This window comes from Vidua chalybeata, chromosome 1 (assembly GCF_026979565.1).
Source record: "Vidua chalybeata isolate OUT-0048 chromosome 1, bVidCha1 merged haplotype, whole genome shotgun sequence".
NCBI lineage: Eukaryota > Metazoa > Chordata > Aves > Passeriformes > Viduidae > Vidua > Vidua chalybeata.
In genome coordinates this window covers 28,325,484-28,348,124 of record NC_071530.1, presented here as the reverse complement: position 1 = coordinate 28,348,124, position 22,641 = coordinate 28,325,484, and the positions used below count along the sequence as shown (strand labels likewise).

The following is a 22,641-nucleotide window of genomic DNA, read 5'->3' as shown; positions in this document are numbered from 1 at the left end:
AAAGTGTGGGTGGCTTGGTGTAAAAATCTGTCATCCAGAATTACTCAGTATGTTGAACACATGCACAATGCAGCGTCTAACAAAGTCACTCTGCTCTGGTATAAGATGAAGCATCTGAGCATCAAATTGTATTGTTTTCACTGTGTTTTTATAGAAGACTCTTTGGGAGAAGGAAAGATGATAATGTTAATATTATGTTAAACATCTTGTCTGATTAGCTGAAGAGGAAATTCTATCAGAGCTCTCCCAGACAAATATAGCAACATGAAAGATATCTATGGTTTCACCTGATCTCCAAACAGGTCATTAATAGTAATGAAACTTCAAAGACTCTCAAGTTAATTCAATAAACGTCTAGCTTTAGCCATCAGGGTTTTTTTTTTTTTTCTTAAGAAAAGTAATCTTTCAATTTAGCTACATAAATTATTAGCAATGTTTTGAAAAAATCTATAACAATGTTCCATCCTAATTAGAAATAACTGCAATTTCTGTTCTTTCATCTATTCCTGACTTGCTTGGCATGATATCTGAAAGAGTGTCAAGCTTCTAGAAACATGAGATTAAAAGTAGAAGACAGAAATGTCTATAGAAGATGCAAGAATATTGCTTAAATAAAGAAACAAAAATAAAAACCCATAGTCAGAGCTCACCTAATGGATTGCCAGAAACACAGTTTCACAGGTATCTGAGACGCAGTATTTTTAGAATTGCTTCCTGATTGTTAACTGTTATTTGGAGTAAGTAGTGGAATAATGTTACACAAAATTAGTATTTCAAAATACTGTAATTTGAATGCACCTTAAAAATAAGTTTGGAATGAGTGCTTTGTCTCCAGTTTGTCCTTTAGTCCCTAGAGATGTGATGAGCCAGGGCACAGAGATCCTTCTGTCCTGGAGTTAGATACAGAGAGAATCAAGAACTTAAACCAAACCAAACCAAGCTTTTATTATCACTATGTGCCAGAGCTATGTGAGAAAACTAAAAGAGAGTTACAGATTTGTTTTTATATAGATCCATTGTCTCCAATATCATGGAGACATGTCTCCATATCTCCAACACATCACATGAAGCAGCAGCAGCTGTATTCTAGACTCTGTCTGTAAAGTATCTTCTTTCCATGCCTCTGGTTGCACCAATATTTTCTTATCAGTTCTTTATAATGAGAGAATTTAACCTACTACATCTGCCACTTTAGAGCAAACAGGATCTGGGTCCTAGATATGATGGCTGATTTCAATAGAATGTTAGCCAATTGCTACATAGTTTACCTAAAAATGGAAATCACTCACTAGGGAGGATTTTTGATGTTATATGAAAATGCTGCACTTTCTTTCCCTTTTGAGCAGCAGTGTGCATTCTGTTCCAAGGCCAGATTGATTTATTGAGTTTTTAAAATTTTATTTTGCAGCTGGGCATTATTATTTGTGGTCACAGGTACACTGCACTTTAATTATTTTTGTTTATGTATGCATTTTTTTTTCTTAATTTCACAACAGTAGTTTTTGTAATTGACAAAGCAATTTACTGCATGTGTGCTTTCTGCGCCCCAGACAAATACTGTAGCATGTAGTGCACCTTTCTTTCCAGTTCAGATTGTTAAGAAAAGAATTAGTTGTGACTAATTGCCAATTAATTTGCAGTAGTTTTAGGGAGGAGGAGGAAAAACAATTGCACCTACTAATTAAAATTTAAAATATTCCAAAGTGTCATCTTTAGGTATCTGTGGAATACATAATTTCCATTTTAGTTCTGCACTGGATCTGTAACAACCCTGAGCTGACAGCTCTATTAATTTAAAACCTCAGTGATACCTATTAGTACAAAACATGAAAAAAATGCCATTAATCATTTATTTTAATTTTGCAGCTCTGTCATTTTCTCAGTATGTTTAAAAATTATGATGACACCGTAACGTTTTCCAATCTACCTGTGTGAAGGGGAAACGGATCATACTACTTAGGAGAGAGACTAGAGTATATTATTAGAGCTTAATTAATGCCAAACTGATTAGATTTGATTGCACTTTGCACAATAATATTGTTTAGAAATTTATTTAAGATGTGTTGCATAACGCTTTTAAAACAACTAGTCTAGATCTGAGAGATTTTGCCCAAAATGGCACATAATTCAAGTCACAGGTTAATTTTGCTCAGCAGTGCCTACATTTTATCACTCTGATTCATAACATGATTCCCCAAACACTCTTGATCACCTAAGGAAGATAAAAGTGTTTGGCACTCCTGGGATATAGAGGAGTTGCATCCCTCCATTTCCTGTAAGCGGAGCAGGGTTTGGGTGTCTAGACTGTGAGAAAACCCTCTTACCCTCAAAACAACCAACATCTAAACCCTGCTGAGAACATGTAAAAAAGTAACCATAAAGTAATGGATCCAGTTGAATAAGGCTGGGGTTTTTTTCCTCGCAGTTTTTCCCCTCTGTCTTTAAAATACAGTTATATGTTTTTTAACCTTAATTGAAATATTCTAAGCAGAGCTGATTAGCTCTGTTTCCAGGTTTCTATTGTCAGCTAGTGCAATAATTTAGAACCTGCATTTATAGTACCATGTCTTCTGACATAGTAAATAGTAAATGTTTAGGCATTCTTTGAAGCATAAAGGTAACCAGTATATACTGCAGAAAAAGGAACATGAAAGTAAAACTGACTGACCTAAAAGATACTGTTATCATGCTAAAATTTTTTATGCTCACTGCATTTCATTTAGTGGATATTAATGTGGCTTCAAGGCATTTTGAAATTCTGACCTGCTCCTAAAACAAATAAAGGCCTGATTCATGCATTTGTAAGAATTTTTAGTATGAAAAAATTCAGGCTTCTTTTTTATCACAAAATTTTCTATGGACATATAGGGAGATATTATCATCTCTTCTTTTGAGAATTATACTCTTTCAATTTGACCTAGTATTCCTTACCACAAATACAATCACTGGAGATACTTTCTAATACTGGAAAGATGATTTCTGCAAATGCAATATTTTTCTGCTAAATAAATATTTAGTATATATACACCAACCCTTGTGGGATAAAATCTTGGCTTCAATTAGTGAATAAGAGGTTTGTCATTGGCTTCAACACTTTAAGTTTAGCCTAGAATGTTGTGGAGCAGGCTTACAACAAAAATCCATGGTATCTTAGCAAATCAGGTGGCTACGTACTTACCCCCAAAATGGAATTCTGTTATTTTCTGATTTTGTCTGTCTTTAAATATAAATTTATACCAAGTATGTAAAATAATTTCTTGTTTGTTTGGGGTGGTTTTGTTTGTTTGTGGGTTTTTTGTTTATTTGGATTTGGTTTGGGTTTTTTTTGTTTGTTTGTTTTTTGTTGGTTTTTTTGTTGATGTTTGTTTAGGGGAGGGGGTTTGTTGTTTTGGGTTTTTTTTGTTTTTTTTTTTGGTTGGCTTGGATTTTTTGGGGTGGTTGTGTGTTTGTTTGTTTGTTTTGTTTTTCTTCCAGCAGAAATTCAGGCACTCCATTTATGTTTACAATGTTCTCTATATTATCCTCAAGTTATTACATATTTTCACTAAATTGAGTAAGTGATCTCAAAAATTGTTTTCCAGAATTCCATAGTAATTTCTATGAGTATATATTATCTATTCCTAAAAATACATTAGGTTAGGATTTTAGCTTTCTGGATTTTTGTCTGCGCAATCTCTTTTTTCTCATGTACATGTGTGTATGTTATTAACAGGTAAATCTAGGAAACATTAAAATTTTTTTTAAAGGGTCTTCTTTAAAACTTTTATAATTGTGTTTCTACTAAAAAAGACGTGAAGATGCTTGCTGAATGGAAGAGAAACTGCATGGTAAATGTTAGTCTTTAGACAGTCCCTGTGCACACACGCAGAATCTCTATAGAGCTGTAAGTAGGAATTTTTAACTTAACAAAGTCTCTGCTGCTTCTAAGTAAAGATCTCTCTCTCTCTCTCTTGCTCTCTTTTTGTCCTCCTATAGTGCACTTTCAATGTTAGGCCCTACTTTGACCTACAACATTATTTCTCTGTCTGAGATCCTCAGTGCTCATTCCCATCTTGAAGTGAGCACTGTCACTTGTCTCCCAAACTCACAGCTCCGACTCTGGCAGTGTTGCCAGTATGAGAACAGAAGCAGAAGCGAGAGACCAGGGCAGAAGTGCAATGCCTGAGAGTATTGAGAAAGACAAAATTAAGCTTCTTCAGGCAAAATACTGCAACGGTTCAGAAACATACTGATCTCTTTTCATCAGCCAAAAATAAGATGTTTCAATTTATTTAATTTTTTTTAGGGTAAGAAAGTGAGGAATTGATGGTTATCTTTGTTAACCAATGCAATGTTAATAGACACTACCATGACTAAGTAAAAATATATACTTTAAATTTACACTTTATTGTAGTATTTTCAGAATGTAAAATATTTTACACCATTGAAATCGTGCCTATTTATAACAGTTGAAAAATATGTCTTGGAGAGAGGCATATAGGACTCAACCTCATGCATGGTAGTGGTTAATTGTATTCAGGCCTGTTAGCTGATCTCAGCTGATAGGAAGCAACATACTGAAGAGGTTGTGGTCTCTGAAACAGATGGCTCAAGCCAAGAAAGAACATTACAAATGATAAACATTTACTCAGTATGTAATTGCATTCATCCTGAGGAGCACTGAACAGCCCCAACCCGACATGCAATCTGTACAGGGTCTCAGGATTACCTCATCCCTTCATACTAAAGACCTCTTTTGAGCTTTGCTCTTTTATTCACTCACTTTAGGATGGAATTACTATGTTTTACCTCAGAAAGGAAACTTAAAGGCATTCCTACTGCTACATCATGGCCAAATCTTGCAATAAGCTAAACTCTTTATGACTTGAAAAATTCATTCACACCAGCTGTAGGTTACTTCATGTCATGATCCTCAGGATCAAGTTGATACCATCACTGCTCCTGATCCCCAAAATATGTCTTATGAAGTATGTGGAAGTTACAAAAATAGGCAATTTTCCAGGACCAGATCATCAGCTGGTACTGGCATCAATGGAATAATGCCAGCTTACCCCAACTACAGATTTGGCTTCCAAAGTGATGCCTGAAGCAGAATTTATTGTGAGAAAATATATTGGTGCCAGTCTTTGAAAGCCAGAGTTATTATCCATGTGAAAGTAATCTACGTTGCCAAGAACCCCCCATATGCTATATTCAATACTAATGAATAGTGTTGACAAAAAGAGGTCCCACATGAAATTTGAAGTTAATGAACTAAGGTGGCATAAAAATGAGCATTTGGAGAGTAAAGGCTCTAATAGAGTTAAACCAAGACACACACTCTGTTGAGATTTTTATGTTTCTGTCTTCTTACATTGTAAAGTAAATTTCTACCCCAAGAAATGTCCTGATCTATATTTTAATGAGCCCCTCCACGTGACATTTTTTGTTTCATTTACTATTAGTGAATGACAAGTGAAGGATATTCATTTTAACTTGAAAATGTCAGGTATGCACTTTAAGAGATATATTTTTCCAGTTTTTAATGAGGTGGTGTTTCTTTTTGAAAGAGATACCATCTCTTATGTGGGGACTATGCAGGTGACAACTGATATTTAATAAGTGATGGTTCTTGTATTAGTCGTAGTTCACTAAAGAAAATGTCTCGGATTGCTTTTGAAAAACTCCTAACGTCACTAGCCCAAAGGCAAGATGTGACCTTTTTATTACATAATGAGAATCATTTATTATCTTACAATGTATCTTAAAGTCACAGACAAAATGCCACTTTGATAATTGCTTTCAATTAGCTTTGAGCATAGCATACATTCATAAAATGTCTTCTCTAATTTAGACTTGAATTAGAGAAAATTGCAGACATAATCTACTTTAAGGTTGTCTCATTTAAGGTGATTCGTAGTTCTGTATCAAAGAAATCAAAATGGGTGGCTTTAGAGCAGTCTTACAAAGTGTTTTAAATGGTCTTTTCAATATTTGAGCCTATTCTATTAACAATTAATTAACAAATTAGAATGCTAGTTCATATTTTGGACCTTTTCTTGTGTATTAACTTTGCACTTTTGTTCCCCATGGCTGTTTTGAAATTAAGCACTGTCCTGTGGTAAAACAGTACAGCTTGATTAGATGTATAAATAAAGCATGTAAAGACATAAGTTATATCTTAATAATAGGCAACAGCTTGGTCTGTCAGCATGTATGTTCTTTCCAAATTTAAATTCTTCCTCAACAGCAAGCAATAAATCCCACACTCAAAAAGTATGATTATATATTGGCATGTATTTTATTGCATGTATTTATTAATTTTTTGCATATAATTCAAATTATTTGTGGGAAAACTATTACACATAGATTGGTCTACTGCATATGGAACATCATTCATTAAAAAAACAGGTATTTTCCTTTTAGCTTAGATGAAATGATGCAGGTCTTGAAGTTATATATAAAGATAAATCAGGCATCTCAAATAGTTGGAACTGAACTGGCTCAAGGGGTAACTCTGTTTTTCTTCTTTCTTCCCCAGATAAAAATTACTCACAAGAACCAAGCCCCCATGTTGATGGGACCACCTCCAAAAACTGGTCTTTTCTCTTCTATCATCAAAAGAACAAGGAACCACAGCAAGGAATAAGCCTATGTAGTTTAGTTAAAAAAAAAAAAAATTAGCTTTGTTGGGCTTTGGAATATTTATGCCGGAAATCTTTCAAGAATTTTAGAATATCTTCTATTTGCAAAATCTTGGATTTTGGTTTAGCTGTTCTGTAGCTGAGCTGATGTAAAACTATGCTACTAGAAAAAAATGTTGTCACAGTTTTGTAGGCATTTTGCATGATGAAAGCAGATGTTTACATACAGTGATACAGCATATTTTTTGTTGCATGCGTTACCATTTACTAATCTGTGGACTAATTCTGCCATGGAATATGGGAAGAGAATGTCATGGATAATTTGATTTTTTCTCTTTTCTGTTTAAGCTTTTTCTGCTACATTAAACATATGCCATAAGTTCAATAGTATCTCTTCAATCAAACATCTTTACATGAATAGTCAATCTGACCTGTTTCAGAGTAGAAACATTGCAGGTCTCATTAACCTGTATTTTTAGTTTATAATTTCTTTCTACCCTGAGAATATGTTTATTAGACTAAGTATTAAAATCCTGTAAGTTAGTCTGATAACTCCTATGTACATGAGTAACTGTACCTGCTGAAAACATCTAACAATATGCACAGTATTCAAATGATCATGATTGTTCTTGTGTAAGTTTTTGTTAAGATTACAAGTTGATGAAAGCTTGAGCAAAAACTTTGGGACTAAGAAGATCATGCTGAGTGAAGATAATAAGACTTGCAAAACAAGCCATCAGTGTCTGTTGAAACCCTAGAATTATTTTCACGAGCACTACATCTCTGTAACATGGCAAACTTTAAATCATTCTCCACATTGACCAATAGCATAGTGCATATGCACACAAATAACCAAAGCTCATGCCTAATTAAAGTGCATTTCCCACCAAAGATTTAGTGAAGGATGCTTCAGAGAAATGGGTTAATGCATAATTAATCAAACTCACTGGAGTAGACTCACTTCTGAAAATTTACAGTTCTTTTGATTGCATTGTCAATGTCCAGACAAATGTTTGGGTAGGGAAAAACATTAAATTAATTTCAATTAAATATTCACCTTTTATTTGTTTCAAAAATTGATTGACATAGTAACATATGCTAAATATTGAGACATATAGATGAACTCTAAATATTAGAAAATTAAACATATTTTTTGTATCATAACAATTTATAAATTTATTCTATCCATAATTACTCATCCCCTAAGTTAATCTCTCAAGGAAATTATGACCTGTTTTCTATTACCCTTTTCTAGTCTGCTATCTGAAATCCAGACATTTCTTGTCATAAATTTTGGTGAGGCAGTTGCTCAGGTTTTAACTTTCTTAGCTCTCTGAGAGACTTCCTAATAGCTTAGAAATCATAATACAGGGATTTGTCTGAGGTTTGCACAGCACTGTCTAATGTTGAAGGGAAGTCGAAGAATGGCAAATTTTTTCAGTCTTGCATATAAAGAATCTCAAACAAAACTTTTTGTGCAGTCTTAACATTGTTCTTTGTTCAGAGTGAGCTGCTTCTCAGCTCTGCATGTCTTAAGTTCTCAGAGATTTCATAAAAAAAACAAGGAAAGAATAAAATTTTGCTTGAAATGCATGATTTCCCATTTTTATCCAGACTTTAAAATGTTAATTATTTATTAAATCTATTTTTCTATTGATTCATTCATCCATTTTAAAAATAATATTTCATCATGTTGTAGTGCACGGTACTGTGCATGTATTTGAATAAAGTTACTATCATTTGTTCCTCAGTATAAGAATTCAACAGAGTCCTAATTTATATAATAGACATTAAAATAAAAGTCAGTATATAGTTGGTAAGGATTATGTCTTTGAAATATACAGTCTATGTTCTGTAAACATTAGGAGGTAAATGCCAATTAATGTTTTGTTCAGCATTAGGTAGAAAAATATGAAGGTGATTATTCGCTAAAATTAAGATCTTGTAATTCACCATTCTTGGGTCCAGTGGTGTTGACATTTACAGTTACCATAGGAGTAAACTAGTATTTTTCCTGTGCATTGCAAACACACACACACAGAAGCATTTGATGCACTAAACTACAAACATGCATAAGTATAGAGCAAAGGTTATTTGCAAAAAAAAAGGAATTTGCTGGTATAATGTTACGTAAAGTGTATATTGGTTTTATGAAATTATGGTTACAGGTGATAAATATTTTCACATAACTTGACATAGGATTTTCTACCAATGCTATCAACTTTTTGTGGCAAAAATGTGTTTAACAACAATATATAATGTATTCTCTATGATTATCTCATGAACATTGTAACTCTGAAAACAAATAAAATTATACATAAGGTATTACTAAATAATGTATGCAATTTTAAATGTGTCAGTCTGTGATAGCGTTGGTCACAACACTTTTTATATAAAGAGGGACAGAGTAATCCATGCCATCAGAATTACATACAACTCTGAATAGACATAAAAAAAGTAAATCAGATCTGCTGGTCAGTGTGTATAAATTCTCACTGTAACAAAATAGAACACAGCAGCCATTATACTGAATTAACAGTTTTCATAGCAGAGACTGTCTTTCTATTAATTTTGGTTGTTTGGGGCTTTTTTATCATGGCCTCTAATAATTTAAAACCATTCTCAGGTTGAAAGTATTGGTGGTGAAGAGAAAAACTTGGAGTACATGAAACATAGTATGAAAAGAAAATGGTTGATTTAATGAAAGAGAACTTAAAAAGTGAAGATTCTTTTCTTCACTTCAGTATGCACAGAACTAATATGAAATTATTCATTGGTGTAAGAAGTGAAACAAAGAATATGTGCATATATCTACATACAGCTGAAACAGACACATTGTTCTTAGGTTGACTGAAGAAGGTATCTGTAAACCTTCTACTCTTTCCAATGAAGCATTCCTTAAGGCTTCATTAATGACTTTTGCAATGTAAATGACAATTAAAATATATAGGTATTAAATGTAATACTAGATTTGCAAATCTTTGATAAGTGTGTGTCAACTGGGCAATGTGCTGACAAAAGAACATGTCATCTCAGGAAAAAAATTTAACTTCTGATATTGGTCAGTCTCTCTCATTTCACATGTGTTCCTATTAAAAAGAAGTAGAAGAAGAATTTCTTGCAGAGACAAATAGAGAATTACTCTTTCCAGGACTTGTAAGGTATTTGTATGCAAATCATCACAATTGTTTAAAGCTAGGGGTGATACCTCATGATTTAGGCTTGTTGGTATGCATATGTGTGTGTTCATGCCAGACCAGCAATCCTGCTGGTATGCTCAGGACTCTGATAAGACAGGAAATACTTAGTTTCTGAAACAGGAGTAGACTTTCTATTGCATTTGCTCACTCCTATCTTATCTTAATCTTTTCTATGATTGCATATACATCACAACAATGACTAGCTAATATCCAAAATTATTTAAGGCAAATAAAGTTACAGATTTCAGCATGTTTCAGAATATCAGTGTAAGAAAGAATATAGTCAGCTATGGTATGAAAGGCAGAAAAATACCTTTTTTATTTTTATAAATATTTAGGTTACTATTTATTTGCCAAGATAACAGCATTTTAGTGATTATTAGTGATTTAGTGTACTAGTTGTATTCTACAAGTTACTGCCTTTAACCCCAACTGGCTTCTGGGGCTTGTAACTTAGAGGTAGGCCACAGCAAGACCAAGATTTTCTGGGAAGCAGGCACTTCTGAGTGGCGCTGTCCCTCACTTCTCTGTGGGAGTGACCAGGGAGAATGGCTACAAAATGGGAAAAAAAAGCCAGGAAGAATTATCTCTAGACAAGGAAGCAGGAGAAGATCAGAGAACTCTGCTATGGAGCAAGAAAACATGCTCAAAGTGAAGCATGATGCAGTGCCATCCACAGAACTGGTTGTGTGGGACCTGGGAGACCAGATGAAGACACTCAGGGTTAATGAGCAGCAATGAGCTAGATTAAATGGGTTAATTACATTTATCTAGAGAGCCCTTCCATTTAAGGCTGAAGGAGGTAAATAGTCTTTCCTTGCTTTGGAGGCAGAAAGACCCAGAGAAATTTGGGCTGAGGTAGACAATACTATCGGTCCCTCCATGGGAAGTGGGAAGGACTTGCAAGCAAAGGGAAGCTGAAGGATTGTCAGAAGAAGGTAGAAGACTTTCCAGGACTTTATCTCTTTCTTTCACACCCTGAAAAAAAAATGAAGAAAATTTGCCTTTGCAAAACAGCAGTTTGCCATGCTACTAAGTAGTTAGCCTGAAAATAAATAAATAAATTTAGAAAGCTGAGGTGGGCCAGAGTAGCACAGCTCAATGTTTTATGCAAGAGTGGTGGAGAACGTGTCAGCCTGTTGTCAGCTAATTGCTGCTTGTCTCCAGCTCCATCAGGTCTGAAAGCATTCTGTTTTCTCTCTGTCCATAAGGAAGGAAACTTCTTGTGGTCCTGCTGAGGTGAGTAAAAGCCTTACTGTAGGCCTGGCTGGAAAATGAATAAAACATGGGCGAGACCTGGAAGCTGTTAATGAGAAATAAAGTAATAGCTTAAAATCTGTGGTATGTGAGGCTCTGAGTGTTGTGCAGCAACGACTGAGGTGGAAATTGTCCTTATGTCTACCAGGGTTTGCTGGTGTCTGCCCAACCTGGGTTTGTGCTGTGGGGAGCCTGATGGCTCTTACTCTTGTTTTTGTTCAGACTATGGATTTTCGGTTGGTTTTGAAATAAGGGGTTTCACCTTTTCTGATTTGCATGTACGTGAATGGAGCTTTTCTATTACCAGGTTCTCTTAATTTTACAAATACCTCTGAAGAAGAGAAACTTCTCTATGACCATTGACTTCCATTATGTGAAACTGCCTAACAGCTTGGAACTCTTAATAGGAAACAATACTTCTAGGCATCTAGAATCTGGGTATGGTGATATTCAGAATCTGCTTTCTTTCCTTTATGATTCATGATTCAAAGAGGTTCATTGAAAAGCACCTCAGGGCTCTCTTTAAATGTGACTCATACAAAGAGTAAGTGATAATCATCAGGCTTTGTTATTTATAGTAAGGGGGTTGATGGTAAAGAAGCAGATTCATGTGAGGTACCCAATCTAATAAACGTGGAAAATAGTCTGCTGGGTCTGAGTGAGAAGGAAAGATTTTGAAGTTTTCAGGTCAATTTTTATACTAGTGTTGATATGAAAATACTTAGCTGCTGATGGACCTCTTTGAAGTAAATTTTGGTTGGTTTTTTTTTTACCTAGGGTAAAATTTGAATGCTGTGAAGGAACACAGAAATTTGCATTAGTAAGCTGCTTTTTTGGACAGGGAAGTGAGCACTTCTCACTCTTTTGGTGAAAACCATCTTTATGAGCCAAGTTGTGCTGGCTAATAAGTAATTGTCAGTCTTCAGGGCTGTCATTCTATTTACATTAAGTATACAAAAAAAAGCTCAGGCAACCAAACCACATGATAACAACTATTCTGTAAATTATTTGTACCTGCAGAGGAAGATTGATGATAGCTCTGTCCCTTGGTGAGGTGGACATTGCAACATAAACATTGTCACTGTAACTTCTGCCCAGCCATGAGATTAGCTTTTGCAGAGGATGTGGTGTAGCGTTTGTTAGTGTGATGGTTTCTTTTTTGTTGGGTTTTTGAGTAAATATGAAACATTCTAAACCTCTCCTTTTATCCCAGAATGATAAGAACTCTAACTTTGATTCAGACAGATATAAAATGTGTTTATCATACACACATGTAAGCAAGCAAATGCAGGAAGATCTATTCCATCTAAATTGAACTTCCATATGTTTCAATTCAGCCCTATTATTCAAGGAAAAAAGAAAGAACTTGTTCATTACTGGGTAGCTTGAGAGAATTTCGGGGGGGAAATGGGTGTGTTGGGTTTTCTTATCAGTAGTATGAACTTGTTACAACAATATATATATATAGATTAAGGAACTTTTACCTCATTGATATCAATCACTGTTTTCTTTGATTATAATCTGAATACTGATGGGGTTTTCTTGTTGTTTCTTTTGTTATGTTGATTGGGTTTTTTTTTTCTGGAAAACTAGCTAAATGTTTCTTTTAATCTTTCAATACAAATAGATTACAAGGAGCTTTGAAAGATTTGGTTTAGCTGCCTGATTTACAAAGTCTAAACTTGGACTGAGATGCAAATTCAGGCCTCCATACTTTGTCAATAGTGCTGGTCAAAAATTCCTTAACCTCTGTTTCATCAAAATTCATTAAATTGTGTGGAGGAACCTACCTTCCCTAATCAATCTGCTTTTTCACTGGATTCCTGTTTCAGAGCAAAATAAGACTTACTTTTTAAATGTCAAAATATTTTGTCCTTGACTGTTAAAAGGGAATGTAATGTTTTTCTTGATTAATTATTTCTGGTTCATTAATGTAGTGATTAGCATTGTAGTATAACTGACTTTTTAACTTTATGTGAATAAAATTATGTTATTTTTAATTCACTACAAAGATAGTTCTTATTTCCTTTAAGAAAAATTTTTAGTTCTTGTATTTGTTCAAAATCCTGCAATGAAACTTTCAACCTTTGTGCCTCTACAGTTGACAGCAGAGTAAAAGGCTGCTCATTAAATTCTAGTGTTTATTTAAAATATCTGCATATTTGGTATTCTAATAGGTACGCGTTTCCTAAGTGTTACATTCAAGGAGTTGCTTTTTCATTGTTTCTCTTTTTTTTCAGATTAATTTGTCAGAACAAATCTACCTGGTCACTGAACAAAGGGAAATTACATTATTAAGTTATCCTAATTATTATAAAATTAATTAAACAGAGGAATATTTTAGAGTAGGCATTGTAAAACAAGGTATTGACAGGCAGATAGAATGCTTGTTTCTATTCGAAGGTACAGAAGACACTGTAACTTTATTGAAAATAACCAATCACATCGATAAGACACATGTATGTCACTGTAATTCTCAAAATCCTGTGGTCTTTAACATCTCTCAATCTTTCAGGTGAATTATCAGCTGCTACTGTGGGCTGGATAATCTGAACTCTTTTTACATCAGAGTTACCCAAAACATGTACACTGTGACATTTTGATATCTTCTTTTTGGTCACTGTACCTTTATCACTAAGTACTGCCTACATGATGTCTAGCCCAATTGATACTATGTTAAAATTCTTGCTGTGACAATCATCAGTCTTATTTTTATGTTCTTGGAACACCAGTTTAGTGTGTTCTAAGATCATAAAAATAGTGCTAGCGGACTTGCATGAGGTTAATGGGGCTTTAAGAAAATGTTACATTTCTTTGGCACAAGATAAGGTTCCCTTCACTTCACTCCTGTCACTTTTTAAGATATAACAACTTTCTCTGTCAAAGAGTTGAGATATTAGTCTCTGTGAAATGATTTATAGTTTTTCCTTGGTCTGCCTGCTGAATCTTAGGCAAAAAAATAATTTTATGGCAGATGCCAATCGTTTCCTTTTGGTGTGCATGTAGAAATATGTGTTACCATGAGAGCTAGTGAAAGCATTCAGATATAACCAGAAAAGCTGTACTGACAACAGAGAGCAGTGCTCATTTCCTGGAGTCAGACTCACACAGGCAGAATTTGAAACGTTTCAGAAAAGGGTTAACCTCCCTTTATTCGTTTCTAGGGTGACTTCTGTCTAAAAATGCAAGAGTACAAGTAGGTATTAACTACGTCTGTGACTTGCCACTGCTAACGCTCATGTCTGCGCAATATTTCTGCTGTTTTCTTATCTCATTTATAGCACAAATGGTAATTTTTAACTATTTCTACTATGTGCTTCCTCCACAAAGCACAGTGCAATAGCACAGCATAAAAGCAGATTTTAATAAGTGCAATAAAAAACTGTTTTAAGGAGCCCAAGATACCTTCTGGTCCAACATCACAGGACAGTAAAGGGATTGGCAGGAAGAAAAAAATTCCAAGAAAATAATGCCAATTCCACCTATGCTCAGTAGAAGTTGCAACTCAGAGGACTTCTAGCCAAATGACAACATCATTTATTGTTTCATTCTAACTTGCTCACAATTGTATTTGGAGAGTTCCTACGGTATGATCCTTATCAGAATATGCAGCCACAATTGTGTAAGGGGGATTGAGAATATTTTGGTAGATCTGGTTCCCCTTACACGTGTGCCATGCTATTGCTGGTACACCAATGGGGATCCCTTGAGAGCATTTAAAGTTCTAATGTAGAATGAGATATTAAGTCATAGTTTTGGAGATAATGATTGAAATATAGCTTTGGCTGAGACAATTTAAACTGAAGTTAAGGGTGCAGATGTGAAGTCCCAACTCCAATGAAATCCTTGGTTTGCCATTGCAAACACAGAGCCTGAGTTTTATCCCTGCTGTCTTGTGGTAGGGCTAGGAACATCTTTCCTGCCCCAGTTTAAATGTTTGCAAAGTTCAAGTAAGAGATTGAAAAGTAATGTGCATTCACACATCTGTAAAATACTGAATGGTTGCAGCTGTGAAGTTTCCCCACACTATTAGCCTATTAGATTTTCCCCACACTATTAGAAATTAGGTCACCAGGTCTCTTCCTTTCAGCAGATTGCTCATGTTTTCCTTTCTCACTTTTCTATGTCTTTAGCAATCCTGTATTTCTGTCTCCAAAAGCATTAGCTTCAACATGCTGTATTAGGATATGTTTTTATCTACACAGTTCTGTAGGTTGGTGGTTAGGCACTAGGCTGAGAAATGGAAATTTTTAATTTCCCAGGTTAAGGACGAATCAGCCTCTGGTTTTCTAGCAAACACTGTAAGTGCTATAAGCAGTGTTATAAGAGTCCTGCTCAGTTAAGGACCTGTCTTAAACTCTACCCTCTGAATCTCAAAGGCATGAGAATTTTCAAGCTCCAACTAGGTGGAGTTCACACATCACTGTTTTATTTTGCATCTGCCAATTCACATGTAAATTTTATGGATTCTATGTGTAACTGTGCCTCTTTTCACTATTCGGAGCCTTAAAAATCTACCCTTAATGTTTGAATCACCCTGCTGGGGTAATGAAATACCGAACTTGAGTATTAATGAATAAATAGTTGCTTTGAACTCCAGCTTTTAGGACTTCAACAGAATATTGACTTGGTAACAAATTCTGTGCTGTGCCTTAAGAGGCCCTGACACAATGCTGCAAAAACCAGGTCTATGTGCAGCAAAACACAACCCACTCCTAATTATTTCTGCCTAAAGTAGCTGCTGCTGTTGGATTTCTTATCTTTCATGCTTAAAACAGCAGTGACGCAGTAGTGAGTCAGGCCTTTGCCAGTGCTTAAATAGCCAGGGTAGGTGCTATATAAGAATATTTAATTTTTTTTCTAAAAGCTGGTATGTGTGTAAACTTTGATTAGGATGTTATAGGTCTAAGGTGTGCAAATGGTGTACAAAGAGTACATCTTCAACCTCCTACATTTACATACTGCTTTTTGTTTGCAATATCAGCTGTCTGTGTACTCTGACTTCCGTTTTGTAATTTTTTGGCACCCAGTGCACACCTTCAAGGTTGCTCTTATGTATAAAGCCAATCTCATAGCTCATTTTTTTAGTGTTATTAAAATATTAATCAACAGTCAGTATCAAGCAGCATATTAAGACATCAAATAAAAACATTTTGTGGCACTTTTTATTCATAACTAAAAAAAATGAGTTTTCTAAAAACTGCTAGTCTTATTCCTTAAAAAAACGTTGCATGTAGAAATATAAAAATATTTTTAGTTAACTCATTGCTCCAATCTAGTGGTAAAGAAAGGCTGAGAATACTTATTTGAAGCAGTAATTTAATTGTCATGTCACAATACTGAACATAGAGAAGTTACAAAGATTCTTGTCCTTATTTATTAGATTTCCATTTTTTCTCAGTTTCATTCAGATATTGCCATGCATGCCATTCAGCTGGACTGCTACTTAGCAGTTCTTTGCCTTCTGGCTCATCACTGTTCTATCTTAATCTTCAGTCATAAAATAATAACTGAGTGTCTTTATTCTCCTCAATCTTTGAAGTTTTTGTTTGTTTTCCCATCACTTTGTTTTCCATCTGCTAGTTTGCTTCCTTTGCTTTGTTCATACACTTCTAATTAGAAGTACTTGCTATTTTGATCTGAGTCACAGCCCTTGTAAATTTTCTTTGCTATTCAGATCAATTCAGAATTCACCTCTAAAGGATTCCTGGTCTGTCAGTTCACAATCTTATCTTCTCTCAGGAACCATTCTCAGAATGTTTTCTTCCCTGACACCCTGCCCCCACTTCCCTTCCTTTCTGGTTACATTAGGCACAGGTTATTTATTTGTCTTTACTTATGAGTCCTTTAGTGCCTTATGTCTACCTTGACAAAAAGTATTTTTATGTCTATGCCTAAAAACATTTAATGCTGAGATGTCTCATTTCATAAAATCTCTTTGATAGAAAGGCAAATGCGTATTCATATAATCTACATCTGGTCAAGCCACAGCAATATTCTTTAGCCAGTAGTTTTAGATTTTAAAGCAAATATTTTGGCAATTTTAGCATATTTAATACACAATCAAAATTCCTTTGGAAATGCCTACAAACCTACTCCATTACCTTCCTTCAAATCCTTTCTTCAGCTATGAACAAGAAGACCACATTGTAACCATTACCACAGAAATCAGAAATGTTGTCTTTCATATTCTTACATATCTGCACTTAACAGCTCTTAAATTACAAGCTTGCTTTTTGGGATGGGGGAAGGGAGCTCTGTGTTCTGTAGTGTTAGAGCATCTCGCACAATAGGAGTTCTGCTCCACCACTACATCATTTAAATGTTAGGCCAACAGAGATATATCTATGTAATTTTATGTTGGCAGATGGATTTATAGCCCACTGATGATTACATTGCATGTCCCATCTGTACATGATCTGCAGGAAACATGAACCCAGCTAGAAGACTTACTCTGTCACGGTTTTAGCTTGCTGTTCTGAAACTTTTGTCATTCGTTCTCTCTTCTGTTGGTTAAAACCAACAATCACCATATAACTGGAGAGATTTCACTTCTTCCCACTGTGTTCTCCTCACAAACAGACAAAACTATAAAATCTTTGTCTCGTAAGTGCCCTGTTGTTGTGCTTTAAAATCCCAAATACCCCCCTGTCTAAAAAAAGGAAAAAAAAAAGCATGATGGACACATGTAATCTCAGATCCAGCAACATTAGAGACTTTTTAGGAAGATGCTGAATAGACCAAGTTTGCATCCTTCCTTTCTCTCCTGCATATTCCAGGGAAGCTGGCCTTGTGAAATTTCTTAACATTTGATTTGCCAGTGACCTGATCCAGGATCAGAAAGAAAGATACAAAAAAACTTAGTCTGGATTTTGACTTGAATTTTCAGGTAGAATACCCTAACTGTTATATGGGCATGCAAGGTTAGAGCTTGAAGGCCAGGTCTGACTGCCTGAGGTCACAAAGAGATACTCCTGGCCTAAAGTGCCTCCCTAGGCAGGTGGCACTGTAGTGAGAGAATGGATCACATATTCCTCTCTCAATATGCTTTATTTATTTTATGTGCTATCTTCTGTGACTTGTTTAATTTCAATTCCTCCAGTGAGAAGCTGCATTGCTGAAGCTCATTCCATAACTTCAGTGGTGGAAGTTGCAAGAATAAAGTATATGTATTAAAAATGAAGAGAAATAACAAAATGCAGAGTTTGTCGTAACTTCCAGTAAGCTATTTCAGTTTTGTTACCCCTACCTGTTATTTCCCCTTGGTGCTCACCCAGGCAAGATGTTTTCAGATATAAAAAAGAGAAAGTAAGATTACTCAGAGTCAGGGGAAATTAATGTGATATTTGCAACAGAGGTGAAGTTCAGTGGATTGTATAGAAAGTAGCTTTAATTAAAACCTCTGTTTCAGAAGTAAAATAAGTAGGTTGAAGTCCAGGTGAAAGAAAGGAGGGGGGAATAAAAGTTGCATTGTCTTTCATTTTTCTGTTTTAGAGGCTGCCTACAAGCTGAGGGCACTCCCTGTGCCAGGCTTTGTCACAGGCTCTGCAGGCAGGTGAGTGGGGCACACTGGCTACAGCCTCTGGGATTGGCAGCCTTTTCAATAGCCTGGGTTCCTGCAGCACCCCCCCACCCCAGTCTCCTTTATGAAGCAAGCACTCTCTTAAATCTACATAATACTGGTGACCCCATCCCCTCTCTAATGTGGCCTACTGGCCTGACACCTTTTAATAAAACTTAGGAAAAGTAGTTGAGAGGTTACTCCTGATATTTGGTGCATTCTTGGACTAATCTTTTCAGTGTGTTTTCATCACTGTCTGTAGCTGCATACCTTGCTTCTGTTTTGCTGTACAGCTAATTCTTCTTCTAGATCTTAAGACCTTCTTAACATAGGAACGAACATTTCAAAAGGACTTACTGTATAGTATCTCTTTACAATATATTTTTTGTCAGGGAAATGGATAGGTTTCTCATTCCACCCACTTGCTGACCAGGTAGTATGCACAGAGAAGGCTAAGTACTAAAAGGATTAAATATTTTACTTCTCCCAAGATTCCTAAGATAGATTTCTTTTATTTGCTGTAGTCTGTTCCCTGAATGAAAGTATAGAGGAAATATCTCTATTGTTGCCTTATGCATTTCCTTTGCAGAAATGCCAACATTTGGACTGGAATCTCATTCATTGTAATCCAACTTCACAATAATAATCTAAATTGTTCTAGATTTTACATGAGATTAGAACCCAGCCTGGAAGGTTGGTTAACATAAGATCAGGATAAGGAATTGTTCTGAAAAGTATTTAAGGCTGTCTCATCTGATTTGACTCTACAGCCATCAATGTGTTTTACAGATGTGAGAAGAAATTCCAGATTCTGCTAGCTGTCAGTACAAGGGTGTTCTTACTGCCTTGAGTCGTCCTTCCTTTCAGCAGCAGTATGAATTGCAAAGTCTGGCTCCCATCCCCAAGAGAACCTACCTGTTTTGGAAGAGGTCTTTAATTCAGCAAACCTGTCTTTAAGAGGCAAAACTCTCAACACCGTAGAGAATTATTTATCAGTTATATCAGAAGTGCTTTAGTAAAGTAAGGAGAGCAAAGTGCTGTTAAATGTGTGACTTCCATTTTTAAAATAAATAACTCTTACAGAAAGGTTTTTATTCTGTACGTTAGACAAGAAAAATCCAAATGAAACTTTTAATTTATTTTTATTTGCATTAGAAAAATACAATTGTTTGCTTTTTACTCTAGAAAATGAACTTTTGAGAGAGCTTCCAAATTCTCATTGCGAACTTTCTTAGCTCTTACTCAGTTCATGTTGAGTGATGTTGTGGTCTCACCACTACTATATTTGAAGTTTTCAATTTATTCCAAAGGGGGACTTTTAAATGTACACAGGGTGCAAGCTTATTTAAGGTTTGCTTGAGGAAGAGATTCAAGAGCTTGACTGAAGGTTTTGAAAACTGACTTATAGTTTAGAGAAAGGGCATTATCAAGACAACTCTTTTCAATGAACAGAACAATAACTATAGCCTGCAAAACCCGCAAGTCAAGACTGGTTTTGTCAATTAAACACCTACTTCACCACAGGCAGCTATGACTTGGGACCTAACCTGAGATGTGTGACTTTGCTTGTTCTTTTACTCCCTGAGAGCATTTGTTCACTTACTGCCATGCAGATAATGCATTGCATTTCACAGCACAGCAAGTTTAATCAGGACATGTCATCATTAATTTGTACCGATATGCACTGATGGACAGGGTTTTCCAGGAGCATGACTAGCTGTTTATCAAACCATCATCAGTTCTGGAGAAGAAATGGTGCAATCCCCCTGTTGTTTTACAGCATCTGCTTTATCATCTGTCACAGGAGTACCTTTTTTTCCACTCCTTCTCTGGGTTTCCCTTTGTAGCTGTCACTTGTAGACAGCTTCATTTATTTCTCCTGCTTTCTAATTCCTTTAGGAGAGGCGTCTAAAAGATGTGCTTGATTTACTGAAACATGTTGTGTAACTGAAATGGTTAATGATGGCAAGACAAGACTAAATACCACAATCTGCATTTGATTTCTGAGGCTTTCCTGTTATTTACAAAGTGTCTCTTTGAGTACCATAAATAATTTACAGTTCAAAGTGAATAATTCTAAGTGCTAAAAAGCCAAATTCACATTTATTTCATTTGCTAATATTTTCACAATATAACACAAAGCATAAAGCCCCCTCTCACTGCTCTATAGTTTAACAAAAGAGCTGTTAGATTAGCACAGAAACTCCAAAGGACTCTTATAACAGTAGGTTAAGGAGAGGTATCAGTTCTTCAGTCTTTTGTAGTCCCTACTATTGTAAAATTCTAACTCCAAATGCAGAGAATTTTACCTGACAAAAGACACCAGGGTAAGCTTTTAAGATGCAAAACTTCTCACAAGTCCAGTTGTTTTATTGCTCTAAAGAATTTAACAGTGGGAATAACTCTGAAAGCTAGTCCTAGAGAATTACTTAATTTTATTTGGACATATTGTGATCTGTTTGTAATAGGTAGAAGTAGTTCACATGACTTACAAAATTAAATCATAATCACAAATACTAGAATAAAAAAAATCCACAGAAATCAAAATGTTTGTCACTGATATGTAGTTGTGCACATCAGTTTTAAACAATTCTATTATTGTTACTGTCATATAGTCTAAGAAAGGAAATTTCTTAGACAAATTCTAAAGGAATTTGTAGAAGCACTGACTAGTTGAACACTTCCATTATTTTATCCAAAACATATAAGTCTTTATTTTATAATGCCTAGTTCTTTTTGAAGCTAAACATCCCAAATGCTGCTGACAAGACAAGGAAAAAAAAAAGGAAAAGAAAAAAGCAGCCATTAATGATGGGGCAAAAAACCAAAAACTTAAACATAACAAGCAAAGCTTACTCTTTTAAAAATTGTACTTGATATCTGTATAATGATTATCACATTGCAAGATAACTGACCTCATTAAAAGATTTACCGAAGGAGATCAGATCCTATCCCTCCCTTTCTGGCAAAAGATAAATATAGGTTCTGTCTCACATTTGCAGGCCAAACAATTCACTCTAAGGGACATGTCCGTTAAGGTGATATTAGAAATGAGCTGTATCTGAAAACTGTATTTGAAATCTTATATCATTTTGTTATTATAGTATCAAATATTGACCAAAAAATTCAAGTATCTGCAGAATTCTTGTAAAGAAAGGGAAGATGTTAAGTATCTGACTGTATTCAGTTTATTACAACAAAATAATCTTAGTACTACTAGCACTTATGAAAAACTTGGCCCATCAGACATATTTATTGTCTGTCATTATTTATGCACCAGCTTTTCCTTCTGAATGATCGATGTTTCCTTTGCCTACCAAAGCTGATATAAAGGATTGCTACACTCACAGTTAAAATTAGTCTCTAATGTTTAACATTACCTAACGACTTCCCACAGTAGTGTAAAGAGTGAAGAGAAAAACAACCAATGCCCAGAAGGAATTTTAGGGAAATAGATACTAACTCATCAGATTGACATTTCGGCACTGGGGACAGGTTCATAGTTGAGGTAAATAGGAGTAGTTGTCTCGGAGTCAGTGGAGTTGATTTATTACCAGCTGAAAGACCATGCTAGAGCAACAATGTCCCAGCCCTGTGAAAGGACATGCGCTATTCTTGGTGAATACCAATGGGGTGGGCCTTTTGAATGGGCCTGAGTGGATGTTTTGTACATCTATGTGATTTGGCAAGAGGTGCATTTTCTGAAACCTGAAACGATTTGCAAATTTGGAGGAGGAATTCAAGCAGACGAAGGGAGGGGGAAAGAAAAAAGAAAAAGAGGCCAAGATTTTTGGTAAATGAAACCATAGGGACAGAGTGTCTGTGCTACCCTTCTAACAAGTGAGATGGAGCTAAGGGCACTTCCGCTGCAAGTACCAGCCTAAAAGTATGTCTGCATTAAGAGACTTGTGCCCTCACTCTCCAGTTTTTAAGAGCTCTCTTTATTGTGGTACCTGGTATACTTTGAACATACTTTGGAGCAAGCCCAGAGCATACTTTT

At 35.4% G+C, this 22,641-nt stretch overlaps 1 protein-coding gene across 2 annotated transcripts in view; it reads left to right on the top strand.

Moving 5' to 3' along the window:
• The window catches only part of DGKB (diacylglycerol kinase beta), a 337,113-nt gene extending 328,165 nt beyond the window's left edge, over positions 1 to 8,948 (top strand). For both annotated transcript variants that reach the window (XM_053956128.1, XM_053956122.1), the window contains one exon: positions 6,521 to 8,948. In XM_053956128.1, coding sequence (XP_053812103.1) covers positions 6,521 to 6,628 — 108 coding nt within the window. In that variant the 3' untranslated portion in view covers positions 6,629 to 8,948. The remainder of the gene's footprint in view (positions 1 to 6,520) is intronic.
• Positions 8,949 to 22,641: the final 13,693 nt, after the last annotated feature.